A 20649-nucleotide genomic window follows, 5' to 3' on the forward strand; every position below is an offset into this window, starting at 1 on the left:
CCATCAGTAACTCTCTGATTTATCTTTCATCAGTAACTCTCTGATTTATCTTCCATCAGTAACTCTCTCTCTGATTTATCTTTCATCAGTAACTCTCTGATTTATCTTTCATCAGTAACTCTCTGATTTATCTTCCATCAGTAACTCTCTGATTTATCTTTCATCAGTAACTCTCTGATTTATCTTCCATCAGTAACTCTCTGATTTATCTTTCATCAGTAACTCTCTGATTTATCTTCCATCAGTAACTCTCTGATTTATCTTTCATCAGTAACTCTCTGATTTATCTTTCATCAGTAACTCTCTGATTTATCTTTCATCAGTAACTCTCTGATTTATCTTTCATCAGTATCTCTCTGATTTATCTTCCATCAGTAACTCTCTGATTTGACTTCTTCTTCGTTGGGTAGTCTCCTCTCACTCTGCTTCTCCGCACTATTCAACAGCAGCAGCTCCCTCACTCCGCCGGTGCGGATGAATCGGTGTGTGTGAGAAGGCTCCGCTTGTCAGTCAGACTTTGAACGGTGCACTGGCGCTCATCGCTGCTAATCTCTGTCCCCCGCTTGTCATCAGCGACGCGGCCACTGACACTTATCACCGACCAGCTCAGATACACAGATTAGGATGAACAGTTGGTGAGAGAGGCAGGAAACCCGAGGGCAACGCCGCAGGGACCGAGCTGAGATTGAACGTTAGCCGCGCCGTTGAGCGTTCCCGTTTCCTCGGGAGTTGCGATGGTCCAGTCAAGGGATGTTTTTTTAGCCTTGCTTCTTGTGGGCTGCACAGGTAAGAAATTCTCAAATTGAACTCTACCTTTACGCCTTTGAGCCACAAAGTGCCATATTTACGTTCTGCTACGAATATCCAATCATTTCTCCTGGCTTTTAATAGTGCTCAGGACCGCAGGCATCCCCTTGCCTCCTGGTCTTCCCCCTCCCTCCCGTTAGCAGGTGCAGCGGTAACGGTACTGCGACTGCTGCTAATTAGCTTAGCAGTGAGGTTAGTAAGCTGTTTGGAAAGTGGAGGCGGCCGCTGACATGACGACGGACCGTTTTCTCCGAGCACACACACTCGGTGCCGCACCACTACAACGCGTGACCAGTCTGCACGCTGACTTAGCGTTATTGTGCATTAATTACAGGGCAATATGAAATATATAAAATAGTGTTAGTGAGTGGACGAGGGCATTATGGGAACGGGAGAGTAGCATGGAGATTTATTTAGCCCTCAGTGACGGTCGTGTTGTGCCGCCGGCCGCTGGTCTCTGCTCGGATGGGACGTGTTTGTTGTTGATGAGGAGTGATGCTGGGCTCCTTCTGTATGCACACACACACAAACACACACACGCACACACACGGTCCCTCAGTGAAAGGTAATCTTTTCCGAGGGTGCATTTTTGAAACGCACCTGTTAGTGTCTGTACAGGTGCACCGGCGGCGCTCAGGAGGGGCTGTTGTTGTTAACGGCGGATTCTTGCATGAAGCAGCCAACATCTAGTGTCTGAGAGGGGGCAGCGTTGGTTTGTTTGCTCTCTGGCAGCGTGATGCATAGCAAGCACAACTTCTACTCTCTGAATCATCTCTTATGTAATCTGATGCCACGATAAAGGCTTTGAAATGAGATCCTCTAAGTTGGTAAAATGTGCCGTTATGTAAGTCTAATTGAGGGAGTTTTGCGTCAAATTACGTTTTAATAACCTCTGCACGCCCCCTTTTTCCCCCCTGTTGATTAAAGTCAGTAATTTGACATGTGAGGCTTATGGTTGGAGTAGCACTCTCAGCCACACTCGGGCTCAGGGTTTTCGTGGGATAGCCTTTTAATCCTTTATGTACAATCCGATATGTACAGGGGTGTTCCTCAGGCAGGCGACACAAACGCAGAGGGAGTGGAGCCCTCACTGCATTGTAATGGTAATATGATTTCTCCGGGGTTTACTGGAAGATTTTATGAAACATTTATAATCTATATGTGCCAGACCCCTGTTATAGGATTAGGTCTCTTCTAGTGCCATAATTTGATGTAAACATATTTTAATATCTTTGATGCTTGTACTGCTTAGTTGCACTTAACCACACTCCTGTAGTACAATATAGTAGCGGATTCTAGGGTTTCTCCACTTGTTCATAACTGTTAATTTGCAGGGCTCATATTATGCAAAATCCACTTTTTGGTAATTTTTGTTGACAGATATGACTCTCTCTGGTTTATGTAGACACACGCCAATTCAGTTAGAAGTGCACTGCCTTCCTTTTCCCCTCCATTTTCCTGTTTTGCAGAAACCAGTGTCTGAATTGTCTATTTAGAATTCGTGTTTACAATTATGCCTTTTTGAGGATCACCTCTGGTTTGGCCCAAACACCAACCACAACAGCCTCTGCTAAAACTGCTTTACGCCATTGTTTTTCCTTAGCAGCAGACTCACTCTGAAAACAGCAAAATGGTACAGCAGCAGAAGGCTAAGCATGGACAGTGCTCAGTTGTTGGATGTACAGCTGAACACAGAAGTTTCTCTTTTTACTCCCATACTCTCATGATCTGAAGCACAATGGATTTATTTAGTTTTTGATGGAATAGTCCTCACAGAGGTGGTAACAGAGGTGTGTGCAAACTATTTTGGATGGAGGACCAAAGCATTGCTGCTGGATTCACTTCAAGACAGAAGCTCAAAGATGGACAAATTCTGTCAATAAACCAAACTTGAGTCTAGTTCAGAGTTTGAAAGTGTAAGTGTTACCGTTCTAAAGCTTAGTCTGTTGAATCTAGCCGCATTAGCATAGTAATGCTACATGGCTAAATGGCTAACAGGCTTTCTCATGTGTTCTTTTCTCCAAATAAACATGGATGCAAATGAACACAGCTCGCAGTGTTAAGACGCAGTGCAAAAAACCCAAACAAACAAAACATACACACACACACAAATATAAAAAAGTACCGAGTTTGCATGGGGTCCTGGATGAAGAGGTGTGGACAATGTAGACTACATAGCATACAGGACACAGCGATTTTCTCAGCAGAGACTGAGCCAGACTGGAAGCAGCTGGATCCGACCAGTCATCACAACCAAATCCCATTCATAATCAACTACCTTGACACGCCACAAAGTATTCCAAAAGCTATTTGGAATATTTCTTGTGGACAGATGCAACATAAAGAACACACAGCACTACATATGGCGTTTGAGAACCAGGATCTCTGGATCAAGTTGAAAGTATGATGAAGGAAACATCATGATTTGAGGCTGCTTTTCTGCCTCTGGAGTTAGAAAATAATTAGTTAGCATGTCTGTCTGCAAACTAAAGCCCTGTTGAAGTTGGGCGATGCCGCAGGACAGTGACCCTAAACATCAAAGTAAATCTGCTACAGAATGGCTTCGAAGACACAAAACCCATCTTTTGCAGTGGCCCAGTCAAAGTCCTGATATTAGAGATGCTGTCAAGAGAGCTGTTTACGCAAAACATCCTAGCAATATGTTGGAGCTGAAGCAGCTCTGTAAGGAAGACTGGTCCAAAATTCCTCCTGGATGTTGTGCTGGTCTAATCCACAGCTACAGGAAGTGCTTGCCTGAAGGTAGTGCTGCTGTGGTAAAGGTGTTTCAACCTCATTAAAAAAACAGACATTTTTCTTTCAGCCATCACTCCATATATTTAATGGGTGTGTACAATAAAAGCATATAAGATCACAACTGTTTGTGTTTTATCAGCTTAGAAAAATTATGTTTGCTGTTTCTTTGTGACTTTGGTGAAGATCAGATCACATTTCATGGCCAATTTATGCAGAAAACTAGGAAAAGTGCCATTACTTTTTCTTGAGACAGTAATCTGTGCACCATCACTGAAGCTTAGTATTAGTTTAATGACTCTATTGTTTGTTATGCTCAGTAAAGAATCAGAAATAGTTCTCTGAAATGTCAGTTTTATACCCTTATTAGTTAAATGAAGTCAAAGAACACTTTAATCATTCAGTAGATGACTATATGGCATTCTGCAGTATTTATGACTAAACCGAGACTGAGGAGGGATTTACCATCTCTCTCTTCCTTTTCTTTTCTGCTGGCTGCATGCTCAATATGCCTCTCGATACATAACTGTTAAATGATCCAAACCCATAACATCCACTGGAATATGGAATAATTTTAAGACTGGATTTCTAAATGAAAATGAAATCTAGCCTCCAGAAATCAAAGTGAGAAAAATGAAGCAAAGGAAAAATGGAGGAAAAGAGACAAAGTCCAGATGTTCTCAACCTGTAGGACTGATGAATTAATTGCAACGCTGAATTTCTTCATGCAGCTCTTCTGAACAGGAAAATGTGGCTCTCTGGTTTACAGTAGGATTGTTTCACTTTGCCTGTGTTACATCATCAGTCAGATCACGTGGAAGTGATGACATAGCTTATGCTGCTCCATTTACAAAGTAAAATGGAAGCATGGCTGACTGCAGGCTGACTTTCAGAAGCTCTAGACTTCTTTATGTCTGATTTGGCTTTATGAAGATGGAAATCAATATTGCCAGAAGCAATGCCTGCAAGTCCAATAACTCCAACTTGATAAAACGATTATTTTAGAATAGTGTGTGCACTTTGTGTACTGCCAGTAGCTTTTCCCATATGTAGAATTATTTGGGAGGTCTACCAAAATAGATTTCCCTCCCCCACATCAACACACAGCAATTGTTAGAAAAATATTGCATTCTCTTTAGTCACTTGCATGACCACGGTCAGTTTATACAGTTGTCAGTTGTCAGTTGTCCCTGGCCTGATGAGACGCATAATGCCATGCCTTCCAGAGTGGCTGCAGGGAAAAGGCGTATGATCATGGTTTCATCATGTGAAGTTCTGTTGGTGCTTAGTAGTTTTTTATTTTTCTCTATTAGTTGATTGATCATTTTGTCTCTGAAATTAAAAGTAAAAAAATTGAATTAACTACTAATCTACTATGAACTTAAGTACATTTAAAATAGAAAAACATTAAATCCTCACAGTTTGTAGAGTAGAGCCAGCACATTTTGCCATTTTGATTTAATAAATTCCTAAAAATGATTAACTCATTGTACTTGTTTCAATTCAATTTTCTGCTGTCATTTCAGTAATGATGAGAGTGGCACAAGGCTACTGCAGTGTTCTATGGTGGACCCGTTAGGTCAGACCTGTTTCAGTATTCTATTAAAAGCACTTTGATACTACTGATAGTGAGAGAACCAGGACTACAAGGCTGCAAACAGTGATGTTACTCTAATATCTATCTGCAGACAAACTGTCCTTGGACTTTAAGTGCCAAGTAGTACTCTGCAAGGAGTGGAAGGAGTGGTGTGTGTGGGCACCAATACATCGGCAGGATGGCAGGTGTCAGGTGTCAGGAAATGGTAGAAAGCTATAGCTGGTAATTTAACAAGGTGATCGAGAGAAGTTAGTCACTAAGGGACAGAATGTATTATCAAATAAGGGCTATTGACTTCCCAATTGTTTGTTGTTATTGTTGTTGTTTTTGTCATTGTTAGTCCCCAAAGCGCTTAGGGCAGGGCCATGGGATTTAGCTCACTAAAACTTCTAAAAAATATCTAAATTTAAACAGTGATTGGGCAATTTGGAACAGACCCATTAGTTAAAAATTTCACCAAGCAGTTCACAGGTCCAAACTCCAATTTTTTTTAAATCTCCATTCTGTTATTTCTGCTTTATTATGTGAAAAAGCCAAACCTGCCAAATCAACAGAGCATCTACTAACAAGCTACTGTGAAGTGTTAGAAAATGTTTATTGAACCGGTACTTGTGTTATCATGGACACAGGCAAGGAAAAACACAATAATTGGACCCAGAGACCTTTTCTGAGAAACAGTTGTGAGACATGCATGTGTCAGGATTCTCGTCTAGTTGGACGAGTCATTTCAACAGATTCATTTAATTTTCACCATAAAACTGTCAGTGATACACATACCCTATAAATTAAACTGCAGACTCACTTTTAAAGCTCGAATATCTTTTTCACATCATTTAAAAAAATCCCACAGATGTTACGGTTTGCCCCTAGTATCAGCAAGGAGAAGCAGGAGAGGCTGTGGTTTTGTTCCAGCTGGGGCTACTTGACTCTTTGGTGACGGGAGTGGATCAGACAGATCCAGGTCTGAGAGAGTTGAAAGGAGATGCGTTGCCGAAGGACACTAAAAAGATGACGTTACACGGGCAAAGCGCTGTGGTAAGAACATAAACAACCTTTCCTAAGGGTTTGCTCACAGAGGAGGCACAGACTGTGGGCTTAGTTGTTGTTTTTTCAGTGATTAGGTACTATAGTAGTAGCATCTTTATGTTGTGGAGTTTTAATTATTTCAGGGAAAGAGGAGAAAAATCTTTTCTCAAGATTGAAAACACACTAAGATCATAACGCAGTCAGGAAATTAGAACGCTGTGTCCTTGTTACTAATCAAAAAAGCATTGTGCATGCAGGATCTCTGTGGACATGTAACCCTAGATTGGCAAACCCTTAGGCATTATATATCTTTTCTCCACTGACGCTTGTGTTCTGTGGGACAAAAGGAACCCCTGACAGGGTGTTGCAAACGTTGTGAAAGCTTTAAGTATCAATTATGTGCGAGAAACGGGAGAGACTACTTAAGACACTGATTTTATGTGTTAAGCAGTCAGGTAGTGCTTTTAGCAATAAATGTAATAATTAGTTTGTAAACAGCTTAGTTTATTTTTGATTAGAAATATTGGCATTTGGTCTCTAGTTCAGACTAGTTTCTTGTAGAAATAGTGAAAACAACTTTGAGCCCTTTCTACGTGGCAAATTTCTTTTCCACTCTTAATTTTCTCAGCCAGCCAGATTCAACTATGTAAATGCTTGGCACACTTAGGTGACTCGGGTGAAATGTATCCCATTTTCTCACAAGGCTGTTCACTTGCAAATAAAGAGAGATATTTCCTTTTGCTGAGGCTGTTATGAACGAAGAGCTCATAAGGTTTCCTTTTCTGCCTCTCCGTGTCCTATTTGGCAGTGAGAGAAGCAGGCAAAGACGGGACTCCTGTGACCCAAACTAAGTCATCATGGCTGTGTATGTGGCCTGTGTGGCCCCTGTAAGCAGAGATGAGCTTTGAGTCATGTCAGTATCCATGCTGGAAGGAACTGAGTCCTAGTTTACAAAAGACATGAATCTTCAAAACTCCTGAAAGCAAGCTTACAGTAGGTCTGATTTAAGTAAATTAGTGCATGTCTCATCTTAGTTGTAAAGCCATATGCTGCTGGCTAGGATTTAGCTCTCAACTTCTTTTATGTCAAGAAAAGCTGTGTCAGTGTGTGTGTGTATGTGTTTCCTCATGCATCCATGCACATCATGGTGTATTCATTATTGAAACACTATAAGATGCATCACCATGTGTGGAGAAGGGAAGATTTCAACTGGTATGCCTGTGGTTTTTTTTTTCATGCAGTCACCATAGTGTGTCACCCTCAACAATTTACTCCTTTTCACTTAACTTTTCACACAAAGTCATGACACGCTTTAATGTAACTATGAATAAAAACCCATCATTAAAGAAGTGAGGTGACACTCTCTTAGTAAAAATTCTGTTTCAGACTTCTATAGACAGACTGCTCTATGGAGGCCCTGCAGAAGTAATACTACAGTCATTTTGAGCCATTTGACAATTTTACATGTGGACATTTTTGTCTAATGCAGTGTAACACAGTTCACTTTAAGTATTTTATATGCAATCTCCCTCTATAAACGACCAACTATCTATTCAAAGGCTCTTTATTCATAGAAATATGTTCCTACCTTAAAAAAGATAATATTTAATAATCACCTTTTAATAAATGTATTAGCCTACAGCTAGAGGGATCAGTTAAGTGTTGCATTATTCTCTAGTTGGATCATATTTTATGGGTACCTGCCTCAGTGTTAGGATTTTTAGAGGACTGAAAGGAAAAGAAAATTTAGAATGTGAAATCAGTGGGGATATAGATTAACCTCATTTCAGCCTCATTCATGCAGAGTAATATAAAATGATGTAATAGGTATGTCCAGACAGATGGAGAGAAACCTACATGGCAATATGGCACCTTTTTACATTTTATATTCAGACTAACTGTTTTTATAGTGTGTAAAATATCACATATTTGGAATGTTTTCATACCTCTTTGTATAGTCCAGGCTGATTGCTATTGGTTTTTTATTAATTACTCTATCTAAATGACTGTTCTCAAGAATTCCTAATAATAACGAGCCTTTTAGGGTTCTGGGGAATATTTAATCTAAATTGGAATGTTATACAAGGACAATCATTTTGACACAGTGAAATCTGAGATCTTCACATTGAGGTTGACCTTTTTTATCTGGACTGTGCACACAGGGCTGTGGTGATTGATCCCAGTGAATAATTAATGAATAATGGCAAGGGCATTATACCAGCTCTTACCAACATTTGCACTGGCACTGTTTGCACTCTACCGTACATGGAGAAACACTGCTGTTGTTGATGCCCTTGTAACAGATGGCACTGTGACATGAACAATTTAAAGTGTATTTTCCCCTTTTTTTACACCGTGACTGTCAGTTTACTTCAAACTGAGGTATAACTGCTAACTAGAATGCATTTAGCCACAAATTGCCTTCTGTACCCACAGAGTCATAACAGACTTCTGTCTTCTTCTGTCTTTCTTTATCTTTTACCTTAACCAAGAGGGTGTAATATAAAGAGAGATACACACTATCTATCACAGATTGCTGGGCGTGAAAGTCATTTCAGATCCTGTAAAAAATTGCTACGTATTTACTTACATTAGCCAGAAATATCATTAAGAGCTGAACAGAATTCCTGACAACTCCACACCACATTCAATTATTAAACCTCAACTTAACAGTAGTAATTAAAACTGTGCACATCTGAGTACTGCTTGATGTACTGTTGAATTTTTAAAATGGAAGTGTTTTATATTTCAGAGAGTGAATAAACAGAAGATGAGACAGGATGCAACAGTGGAGAGAGAAACATGGAGCAAGAGAAAATAAGGTGTACATAAAAAAAAGTTAAGGTAGAACCTACTCGTAATCAAAATAATTAAAATCAAAGCAAATACAAAACACAACAAAATTATAAAATCTGCTATAAATTAATACCTATATATTTTAAAACTGTTACGAATACTAACTACTGTACTCATTTATTAGAGGGGCGAACCCTGCACCACCACGTCTTCACTAGGGTGTTTTATTGTGTGATTGCACTTTTAGTCCATCTTGAATCATGATGGCAAGATGCTAGAAATGAACGGCAGCTTGTTGCTGAACGTCAGATGCATGCTTGTCTCGAACAGTTTTTCTGCACAGCAAATGTTTAACCTGCTGACAGATGATTCTGGAAAGGCTTATGATATTCTTTCATTAAGTTCTTTCATCATGTGGACCTTGTGCAGCTAGAAATTTTTTTCCTTTGTTGGTCCTGATTGGTTTAAACACACTACGTTTCTGAAAGATGAACAGGAATGCCTATTAGCATATTTGCACTGTAATGATCATTTAACCAGATGATTTTTACTTGTTCTGGGATCTGATTTGTCTACATACAACTGACAAATTTTCACCCAGCTTTGTAAAGTAATGCACATTGTATTGATACTATAATTCAATTTACTGTTAAACAATAATGCACTCATTTCAGATGTACTGTATGTAATAGTGTAAACTAAGGGGAGTAATTGCAGTATAGACACATTATGAAGGTGTAAGTTAATAAAATGGCAATACCGACACATTCCCTGTAAATTCAAGCTATATTTGTATTCCTGGCATAAAATCAAACACAGCTATTGTTGTCAATAGACTCAGACAATGTTTGACTTGTCACCTTTGGTGGGTTTGACATTTCTCTGCCCTGCCGGTCATGCACATCGGGCTGAAGCCTACATACACAGACGAGCACACTAGTGCCAGACAAGTTGGACATTTGATGTGTGAGAGAAGGAGAACAGTCTTCTTAATAAACACAAACAGTTACATCAATCATTACATAAATTACTTTAAAAACAGAATTTCCAAATCTTCCAGTAGCATTAGTCTGGTCAAATATTCATCTCTCAGCTCTGTAAGTGCAGTCCTCCATGTACCTAGTTTGGCTGACTGAACAGATGATGCTCATAAATTATCGAGTTTTGTCCAGTACCAGTGGCTGCAGTGGCTGCACTAAAATAGCAAGAGGCAGCTACTTCTTAGTTGGAAATGATTGAAACCTATGGTATATATGCCACATGTTTACTGCAAGCAAAAAATGATCACCATGAAATTATGATTATTTAGGTATTATTTTATTTAGATCTATTCGTACAGCAGCCTATAACTGTAATACTTAAGATGGTGCCCACATATAGTCATGAAATTGTCACTGATAATGTATAAAATGTGACTGTTACTTGCTAAAGTGGCTTGAATCAGATTTTGAAGAAGGTAAACATCACAACACAATGATCAGATCTGGGTAAAATAATTTAAGGCCTGTAATGTGAACGTAGCCTGCTGACCAATAAATGCGCTTCTGTCACTTGGTATTAGAGTTACAGGAATAGTAACCAACAAATGAAAAACAGTAGCAGTTGCATCTGTAATATAATTATTGTCATAATAACATTCATGTTGTCCTTCAGAGAGACCAAGAAAATTCTGGAAATACCTTGAGAAGTGGGGCGACTGTAATTTCTAAACATCACCACATATTTATTGATTATCAGTGGGTTATCTCTGTGTCTTGAGTGTAAGTAGAACATAAGAGAGATAAGCTGGGGCTACAGACCTGCAGTATACAGACATATTGTCCCTTTATCATGTTAATATTAGCATGATGTGCTAACTAAATTTCTAGTCTCTAAAGCTATAACAGTTTTTGAGGAGTTAACCATGTGATCACTTCATACTGTAAGAATGAATTGTGACACCCACCACCTCATACATGAAATTACTCCTACTGCATATGATGACCATCATCCACCTTTTCTTTAGTTGCAGTTTTCCATTACAGGTCAATCAGTCAACTGTCAATGCTCCTGCCAACATGACAGCATTTTAATTTGACTGATGAATTATGTGATTGAAGCTTGTTTAAAAAAACACTGATGATTTTTGTAACATGATGAGGTTTTTGTATATTATCCTGTTTCTTAAAACAATGACATATAGCTGATAGCTACAGAGAAATATTTTGGCCAGAAATAGACCCTCCCCACTTGCTGAGAGCCACTGCCTGCACTTACAGCTACTTGTAGCCATAAAATCACTGCACCAAATATAGGTAATGTTAGTAATTCATTATACTACAGACTGCAGTAACCTCACTGCATAAACAAACTTTTTGGACAGTACATTTATTACTTAACACTTTGTGTTTTTTTATGTTACAAGTCATATAAGCTCTAATATAACATTGGACAGATCTTGAAATGTTTTTTAACTGATTAAATAGTGGTAGTTAAATGGTATATTTTCTGAAGAATAAACAATATTACAGTATATTATTGCTAGATTTATTCCTCCACGTGGTTAGAAGAGTTTCTATGGATTCTAGACAGTCATAACAACCGTAACAGTTTTTAATTGGCTTTTAATGTTGTTGATTAATTATCCTTAAGAGAATTTGATGGCTAGCTCCAGAACATAGTCTATGCTAAAACATGATGCACACTAAATGGGGCTAACATAAACATACAATGACTATATAATGGTACATAATTTATGTTTATATCCAAACAAAATGTTGTATATATAGCAGGGCTAGTTTTTAAAATGTAACTGCTTGGTGTGAATGTTTGACATCTTGTCTGTCTTGGTCTTTTTCTTTTTTCTTTTTTTTTACCCCATCTCTCACGCTCTTCCATGAAGGATCTCCTCTCAGTATAACTCACTGACTCCCACAGCCTTAAAGCCATCGTGCTTTCTTTGCCAGCAGAAGCCGGATCTGTCATGAACCCCACCGTGCATCTTTTGCATGGATACCATAGAGTGCAAAAGCACATAAAAGGCCTTCTTAAGTGAATAAAACTGAAGTTAAACTCTCACATCACCAGTCAAAATGACCAGGCCAGTGTAGACCCATGTTATATGTGCACCCAGAAAATAGGAGGGAGAATTGTAGATAGCTATAGATAATAACTTGCATTGTTAATGTATTATCCGAATTATAAACAATAATCTATAATTTTTACAAAAAGCCATTTGAAGCAGTTCATGTAGATTTAGTGTTCACTGAGGTCAACACAATGTTGTAAACTAGATTTTATAATTTAGTCACCTAAACCCTAGTTGTTTTTTATTGTCTATTCACAGCATTCCTCAAGGCTTAGTTCCTTCAAAGACATTTAAGGCTTATGAAAAAAAAACACACAAATTATGGTGCAGTGGTTTTATTCTTCATTAACAGAACATTTGTGCATTTGGATGTAAAAACCAGTGACTGTGCTGCCTGTACAGTATGCTGTTGGCAAACTAATTATCCACTGTATTCTCAATGGCATACTGGTGACTTGCGTAGTTAATCCCTCTGGAGATTCCTACACAACAACCACCATTAGTGGGGAGAGGGGATATGCCAGCGAAGTTTTTTTTTTTTACCTTATGACAGCACATGGCTGCTTTCTCTGCCTGAGTGGCCTCCATAACATGCAGTTAAAACACATTTTGACTGAACAGGGTCAGGGGCTGTTTCAGGAGTGGATGTGAGCCACCATGTTGGAGCATTAAGGACGTTTGACATCAGCTATTGTGGCATTTGTTGGCCTTTTTGCACTATATTAGATGTGTTCAGGGTTTTTGGTACACTGATGGGGAGACTGACTAAGCAACCAGTCGTGTCAGATTTTGTACTATACTGACTTTCAGTTTTACATGGCAATACTTTATTTGAATAAGTTGACTGCTTCTAATAGTTCTTGTTATTGCTGATGATATTTTACTCTTGCTCCAAGCTTCATTGTCCAGCTAAACAGATGTTTTGTTATTGATTTGTATACCCAGACAAGAGCCGAGGACTACTCATAGCACATCTGCTTTCATAATTACGGTTTTACAAGTAAAGCATTTTATTTTTAGTTGGACTACTCTTTTCAAGCTAATTTTCTCTGTGAACGTAATTAGAAAATTATCTTGCAGGAATGCAGCCTTGAAATTCATTTGCAACATTAGACATCATGATTAGAACTTGAAGCAGCTATATTGCCCTAGGTTCTGGATATGTATTCAGTGATTGGCTGACATGTTTTCCCACAATGCTACCATGCTGTGGGGTAAGGCAGCTGTGGTTAGTTTGCTCATGTCTCAAAGAGATCTTATTTAAATAACCAGAGGAGTGCTGCTAAGCAAGGGACTAGCGCAGACAGTACACATTAAATACATGCTTTGTTACTTCTGATGAAAAACTGGGCTGAGGTGTTTTCAGGTTGGCCTTTTTACATACACCTTTGATGACTGTGTGTCTCTGTTGCCATCAGTAGACTAGCTCTTGCAGATGGGTCAGCATGAAACACTAACCAGTCTGTCACTGTGACAGCCGTGTGTTAGACATGAAATCATAAGACCTGTATGAAATTATGAAAAAAACTGTAAGCACATATGACCTGGCATAGTCTTGTGAAAGAGATTGGTAGAATTTGATGGCTTTGTTAAATATAAATAGTTTTTAAACTATTGTTACACTTGTAATTTTGATAGTAATTGATTGTAGAAAAATGTTAATGCTTGGGGAATGTAGAATTTATAATGCAAACTGATTCCTGATTTCTTTTTCAGACCTTTTTTTCCTCAGAGCAGTAATTTATTCCAGTGGGAACTGGGTGTGAATTTGACAAAATGGAAACGATTACGTGTCATGTCACTTGAAAAAAAAAAGTCATAGTAAAATTAAAGCTGAAATGGTAGAGCCACACAAAGTCAGTCACTCTGCATTTGATCTGTCCAACAATATTCTCATTTGTAAAGCCCCAACTAAGGACTATTTTTATTATCAATGGTCTGCTAGTCAAATTCTCATTGATTGTTTTGTCCAATCTGCTCTCTTTACTGAACACTGTTGCATTTTATCCACCTCACAATCTTAGAGCTACACCAGGTCAAGCTGTTCCTGATTATGTTAATTCTCTGATTAGCTTGATGACAGGCCAGAATTAAACTGTTGTCACGTTAAAGGGCTCTGCACCACTCATCAATGAGGTAAAGAAAAAACCCTGAGTGACAGCCAAAGATTTGCAGGCATCATTGGAACTGGCTAACATCTGTTTTCATAAGTATACAGTAAGTAAAAAATTGAACAAGCAGGGTACCTATGGCAGAAAAAGCGAAGGAAGCTGCTGGTGACTAAAAAGAAAATTGCTGCACACCTGTTTGCCAAAGAGCACTTTGACACTCCACAGCAGTATCTTAGTAAAATAAGATACTATATATAAGAACTATTTAGAAAGAACACACAGCACTACATCTGGTGTAAAAATGGCACTGCATGTCATCATTAAAACATCATCCCAATCCTAAGGTCATAATTTGGGCCTGCTTTGCTGCATTAGCACCTGGCCAGCTTTCAGTGATGAAGGGGAAGATGAATTCCCAAGCGTATCAAGACATTCTTTAAGATAATGTGAGATTGTCAGTATGTCAGCTGAAACTCTGTAGAAATTGGTGATGCAACAAGAACACCGGAGCAAGTCCACAACAGAATGGCTTCAGAAAAACAAAATCCATATTTTGGAGTGGCCAAGTCAGAGCCCAGACCTCAATGCAATAGAGATGCTATGGAACATCTTGAAGAGAGCCACACACAAGATACGTCTAAATGTGCAGGTCTGATCCACAGCTACTGGAAGCACCTGGTTGAAGGGGGTTAGTTTGTTTAAAAAAAAGGAAACTATTTGAATCACATTTTTTCACTAGCACTATGAGATTTTTATTGTTGTTCTCAATAAAGACATAAAAGATCCGATTTTTTTGTGTTATTATTTTAGGTGCATTGTATTTGTTAATACTCTAGACTTAGATGAAGATCAGATCACATTTTATGACAAACTATGACATACTTTTTCTTGCCACTGTATGTGCAACTGTAAGGAACATCAAGCTGCTTGGAGATTATCTTATAGCCTTTACCTTTAACTTGTTTATCATTTTTATTCTAATCTCCTGAGACAACTATCTCCTTAGCTTTCTGTGGTCCATGTTCAGTGTGGTACACACCATCAACAGCACAGTGACCACTTTTCACCCTTTAAATAGGCTGACTGAGTGATTACAAGTTTGAAGACACCTGTGAGGCTAATTACAGGACACACTTTAGTTTAACATGTGCCTATGGTTAAATTATTTTACATCTAAATTTAAAAAAAGCAAGCAGATCAATTCACTGTTGTTATATTTAAGCTAGTTAACCTGAAACTTGTCTTTAGACTGTTGCTTTATTTTTGTAACACTACTGTACCTGTCTGAGGATCCTGGGGAGTAACGTTGTGAATGCTGACATCGCTTGCAATAATGTTTGCAGTGGTCCTTTCTGGATCTGGTGTTTTTTACATGAGCGACTACAACCTTAGCTGATGTACATTAAGTTTTAGTCAATTGTCTATTTTTGCATGTACTCATGTTCGTATAACTGCAGGACTGTACCTTCATGAGAGACACTGCCACGTCAGAGAAGGCTTTTAGTCTTGTAGATAGAGAGGACAGAGAGTGCCAAGTGTGTTGTCATCATTAAAATCACTGTTATAAGAGTTTGATTTGTAGAAATCATTACAATTATGCGCAATACCTGCAATCCTGCGCTGAAAATCAGACCCTGGCTGTTGTTTTTGATAAGGATGAAGTTACTACTGTAACTGTTGTTATTACTTTGTAACTTTGCATTTTAGACCTTCTGCACAGATGACACAATGAAACCATTCCTTGACTTACTACCTCCACCCAGGTTAAATAAAGACAGGCCTCAAATCTTTCAAAAAGATTTTTTTTTACAACAAACAGACTTAGATTAGTTGTACTTATGACAAATTTATTCTAGCAGTGCAGCTCACAGGATTTGTAACAAAACATTCAATGACCTAGAGCTCAAACGTGCTGTAACCCTATTTGTAGCAATTAGTTGGTTTGACTGGTTGTTATCATCTGAAGGTGAAACTAACAAGGTCCGTCAATAATTCTCAGTAACAAATCATGGCAAATGCATGGATATGCACCTGATCAAAAAATGTATGCCCTACTCCATGTTGAACCTTATTTATTGCTGTCAAGGCGAACTATCTGAAAACCATTAACCTCTTAAGATCTGATTTTTTTATCTGTTTGGGCTTATTGGAACCTGATTAGTATAAAAACTAAGCATCATCTTTTCACAAACAGTTTCAGGAAGATATCATCTGCCTAAAACAACAAATTATAACACATTTTAAACATTTTGCATTAAAAACTAGCAATGCCCTTTTCTTTACACACCTATTTGTGAAAGGCTGTGTAAAAGTTGCGATCACCTAAAACGCAGAAGAAGGGGTTGGGGGAGAAGAGTGCATTTAAAAGTTTGGACACACTTTCTCCTTAAGTGTGCTTTATAAAATTGTGCAAATTGTACCGAAGACATTGAAATTATGATATATGAATAATTACAAATAAGAAATTGTGTAGTCAAAACTTTGTTAAATAACCCAGAATAAGTTTTATATTCTTTTGTTTTTTAATTCTAGATTGTCAGAATTCATTCAGCAGCAATTTTTGCCATTTTCAGCATATTCTCATCAGATTCACAAGGTACTCACCCGGAGTGGTTTTCAATTCACAGACCAGCAGTTGTCGTTTGCTAATGAATTGTGGGTACAGGGTCAATAGACCTATTAGTTCTACTACAACTACTGTACAAATCCATATTATGGCAAGAAACACTCAGTTCAGTAAAGATAAAAGACAGCCCATCATTACTTGCATGTAAAACCTGCATGGTTACCACAGTATTTTGCAGCAACTTGCTATCCCATCTGGTTTGCACTTGCTACATAATTACATGTGTTCTTTCATAGATTAGATGTCTAGAGTATGAATGTACAATGTTGAAAGTAATAAAAATAAAAACAAAATCAGGAAAAGGCATTCCCCACTCTAATTCATCACAACCCTGTTTTTAAGTGCCTTGATTAATGGTAATAGTCTTCTCCCTCTGTACATGTCTCTGGAGATTCTCGGAATAGAGTAGGGTAGTCAACTCTCTGGAGGCTAGCCCTATCCTGGTCTATTTTTACTGTCCAGCCTCTGATTGGCCAAACAAGGTGTGTGTGTAGAAGCTCACATTGTGTCATAAGGTGCCTCTGTGCCATCTGTCGCTCTCAGTGGAGCCATTGCGAAGACAGACCACGCCTAGTCAGTCTGTCTCAGAGAATGCAAAACACAACCTTGGGCTTTCCTTGCTCTTTTGCTCTGACAACTAAATATTATGAACATGAAGGGAAAGCAGGGTCCAGCGTCAGAATTAGCACATTGATTGAAAACAAAAGGCTTTTATTTTCTAATTAATAGAAAGGTCTTTACTTATCACGGTAACTGCATTTAGCATGTAGATATTTCTTGCTTGTGCATTGGATTTGTAGAGAGAGGAACACCTAATATTACATGCTAACAGAAAGCATGAACAGATTTGCTTAGCAGGTGTAGTAACAGGTTGTTCATGAGTCATTACTTGTCTAGTCAGAGTATGAATTTGTTGTCTCACCAAAAGTGCTAAATGATTGAATCACAGCATTTGTGTGGTGACTAAAATTTAACACCATATACCAAACTTCATAAGGATGACTGACCTTCAGTCACCTTATCTGCCCCCCTGCTTAAACCTCTTCGAGTACATACAGTACACAAGATATCTGAAATGATCTGGAAACCCGCCTGGCTGTTTTCTCTGTGTGCTGTGGATTCTCTCTTCACAGTCCAAAGACTCTAAATTGTAAACACAACTTTGGTGTTTCTGTGCCCTTTACTGAATGTGCGTTGAGGTAATGTTAGCATGATTATGCTTTGCTATTTTGGTTAGGGAGAAAAAAAGTGTAGAGAATACAACATTTAGCCACAGTAGTTTACAGTACACCACACATACTGGTCATTCTTTAAAGAAGTCTGATCTCACAGACGAGCCTCAAAGGTGCCAGTGAGTGTTTGGATTTATACGGTCCACAGGTTACAAGTCAGCCCTCACACTTTTGTCTTTAAAAAACATGACTGGTCTTAACTCCCCTTCATCTAGCTTGTCAGAAGCAACTGGAATATTTGTAAACGAGCGTGCTGCTGTTGCTTAAGAATGCAAATTGCCTGCTGTTATGGCTTAGCACAATTAGATGTGGCATGGATTAATGAGGTACACCAGGGATGGATTTGAATAATACGAAGAACCTACAGAAGTACCAGGCATGTCCTTGTCAGAAAATGATAGAAATAGAAAGTAGACATAGAGGAAATCTGACATTCTTTATTGAAAGTTTTTCGGTGTAGAGTCTGAGAGCAATATACTGTTAATGTGATAAATTTAGAAGCTAGCTAATTATAGAAAATTTAAATCTGGCAATTAAAAACTAGCTAGAAGTCTTATCTTTTGCAGTCTGCTACATATTCTTGCCTAGATAGGACTGTTGCCTTACAATAAGTACTTTTGACCTAAGACATGAATATTGTCATATAATTCTGCTATTGCCCCAGACTGCACTTGCTTCCCAAACACGGCATTGTGGTTTCCCAGTTGCCCAGCTCTCCTAAAGACTGTGGATGGGTCACATTCAGAGGACTAATTTCCCCACAAGGAATTATAAAGTATAACAAATTTTAAATAGGTTTAAACAAATGAGCTTCTTAGTGGAGCACAGATGACTCTTGTGTTACGATCAAAGGGCTTTACTGTAATATGGTTAGCAAGAGGCAGATTTTTCAGCAGGGAGATGCACTGCACATACACACGAGAAAGATGAAATGAACTGGAGACATCTCAGTGGTTAGTTGGATAGCAAGAGATTGTATAGATTCTCTAAGCAGAGTGGATTTATTTATAGACCGGAAGTGCAGCACATTCCTCAATCTGCAAGATCGAATTAGTTATATTTTGCAGGAAACTGGCCATTTGTATGTAGAAAATACTGGGTTATTATTTTGGTATTATTTTTTATTATTAAATTACAGTTGGTTTTAATAGCAAGGTCAGTACATATCAAGAACTCTTCTATGTTTCATTCACTGAAGTAGCAGAAGGGAAAACTGAAATATATAAAAATAAATTAAAGCATGTACGAAATGGATGCTGTATGTGGTAGAAAACTGATTAAGTGTAATTAAAAGCAGGCTTAAATGACTCATGGGCTGTGTGCCTGCAGACCAGTTAGAGTGCCCACGCTGACCGCTGTCAACCAAAAAGGTAACACTCCCATGTGGTTTTAATGTACTGGATGATCAGTCCATATTTTATATATTTTATTACTGACCAAATTTCAATCAATTATAATGACATCCAAAGATATTTCAATATTTGTTGTCATCTTTACATAAATTAGGATCATCCATTAAAATAGTTTTGTACGTCTGAGATCAAAAGTGTTTCTGTTGTTTTATAACATGTCTACATGATGAAACTGAGCTGTAGAAGCAACCCACTCGTTTTCAGTGCAGTATTAAGTCAGGAGCATTGTGAACAAATACATGAGCAGATAGAGACTTTGATTTCAAACTTGGCCGCTCACTTCTACTATAAAGAAATATTTTGTTGTCTTGGTCTTGTTTTTCAGTTTTTATCATGCTGGCTGTGATTGTTTACCCTTAAACCAGTGTTAAACAGATGTATGGGTAACCATTCAATCAACTGGAAAATAAAGGTTTAGCAGCTTTTGTAAAGCCTGGATGAGAGACAGAAAAACAGTAGCCTGTTTTGCTTTGATTTGACTGGCTCACAGTTAGAGAAAGTGTATATTGGTCAGCAGGGACATTATCTGAGGACAGGAAAAGACCAGCTGAGGCATCCCCATTTTGGCCATGATGGTGGGTGACCCTTGTTTATTTTTCTGGCACAGAAATTTGTAACTGGGATTTGATACTTGGCAGGTGCTCAGTTCAGACGCCGTTAGTATGGAAGGCGGGACTTCAGTGTGTGATTGACTGCTGGTGGGTGATGTCCAAATGCTCAGCTGCAGCCAACTGTTTCCATGCCAGCAAGTGAGGGAAAAAAGTTGTCCCAACACTTCTCTGATCATAAAATAGGTTTGAACTTGTGACTGGTTTCACTACCTGCTATCAGGGTGCTCACAGATATCTTTCTGAGCTATGTAAACTTGGTGGAGACACACTCATGCTTGTTTTTATTTTCATTAGTGCTATAATCCAATTGCTGTGTGGTCTGCCCTAGTCTCTAATGGGTCTGCATCATCTTCCTCCATTCATAGATGACTCCAGAAATGGCTGCACATAGTGTCATAATGAGTGCTCAAGTGCTGCTCTGCCTCTCTGCCCTGCCCCTGGCTCTGTCTGGCTGTATCTGAAATGGTGCATTCCCTCCTATTGATCTTCTTCCTGGTGGAGTCGCAGGCAGGCTTATCCGGCTCGTCCCAGCGTGTCTGCTCAGTGAATGGACACACAGAGAGAGCTGTGTACATGTGCCAGGCTTCGTGGTTCTATGTAGTCCCAGGCAGCT

The 20649-nt window shown here is 38.6% G+C and overlaps 1 protein-coding gene across 7 annotated transcripts in view; it reads left to right on the forward strand.

Annotated features, from left to right (window-relative positions):
- The first annotated feature begins 496 nt into the window (after nt 1–496).
- Nucleotides 497–20649, forward strand: part of ncam1b (neural cell adhesion molecule 1b) — a 68905-nt gene continuing 48752 nt past the window's right edge. For all 7 annotated transcript variants that reach the window (XR_003299864.1, XM_026377506.1, XM_026377544.1 and 4 more), the window contains exon 1: nt 497–786. Coding sequence is in view for 6 of the 7 variants with exons in the window: in XM_026377506.1 (XP_026233291.1) it covers nt 735–786 (52 nt within the window). In the remaining variant the exon portion in view is untranslated. The remainder of the gene's footprint in view (nt 787–20649) is intronic.

The sequence above is a fragment of the Anabas testudineus genome, chromosome 13 (genome assembly GCF_900324465.2).
Source record: "Anabas testudineus chromosome 13, fAnaTes1.2, whole genome shotgun sequence".
NCBI lineage: Eukaryota > Metazoa > Chordata > Actinopteri > Anabantiformes > Anabantidae > Anabas > Anabas testudineus.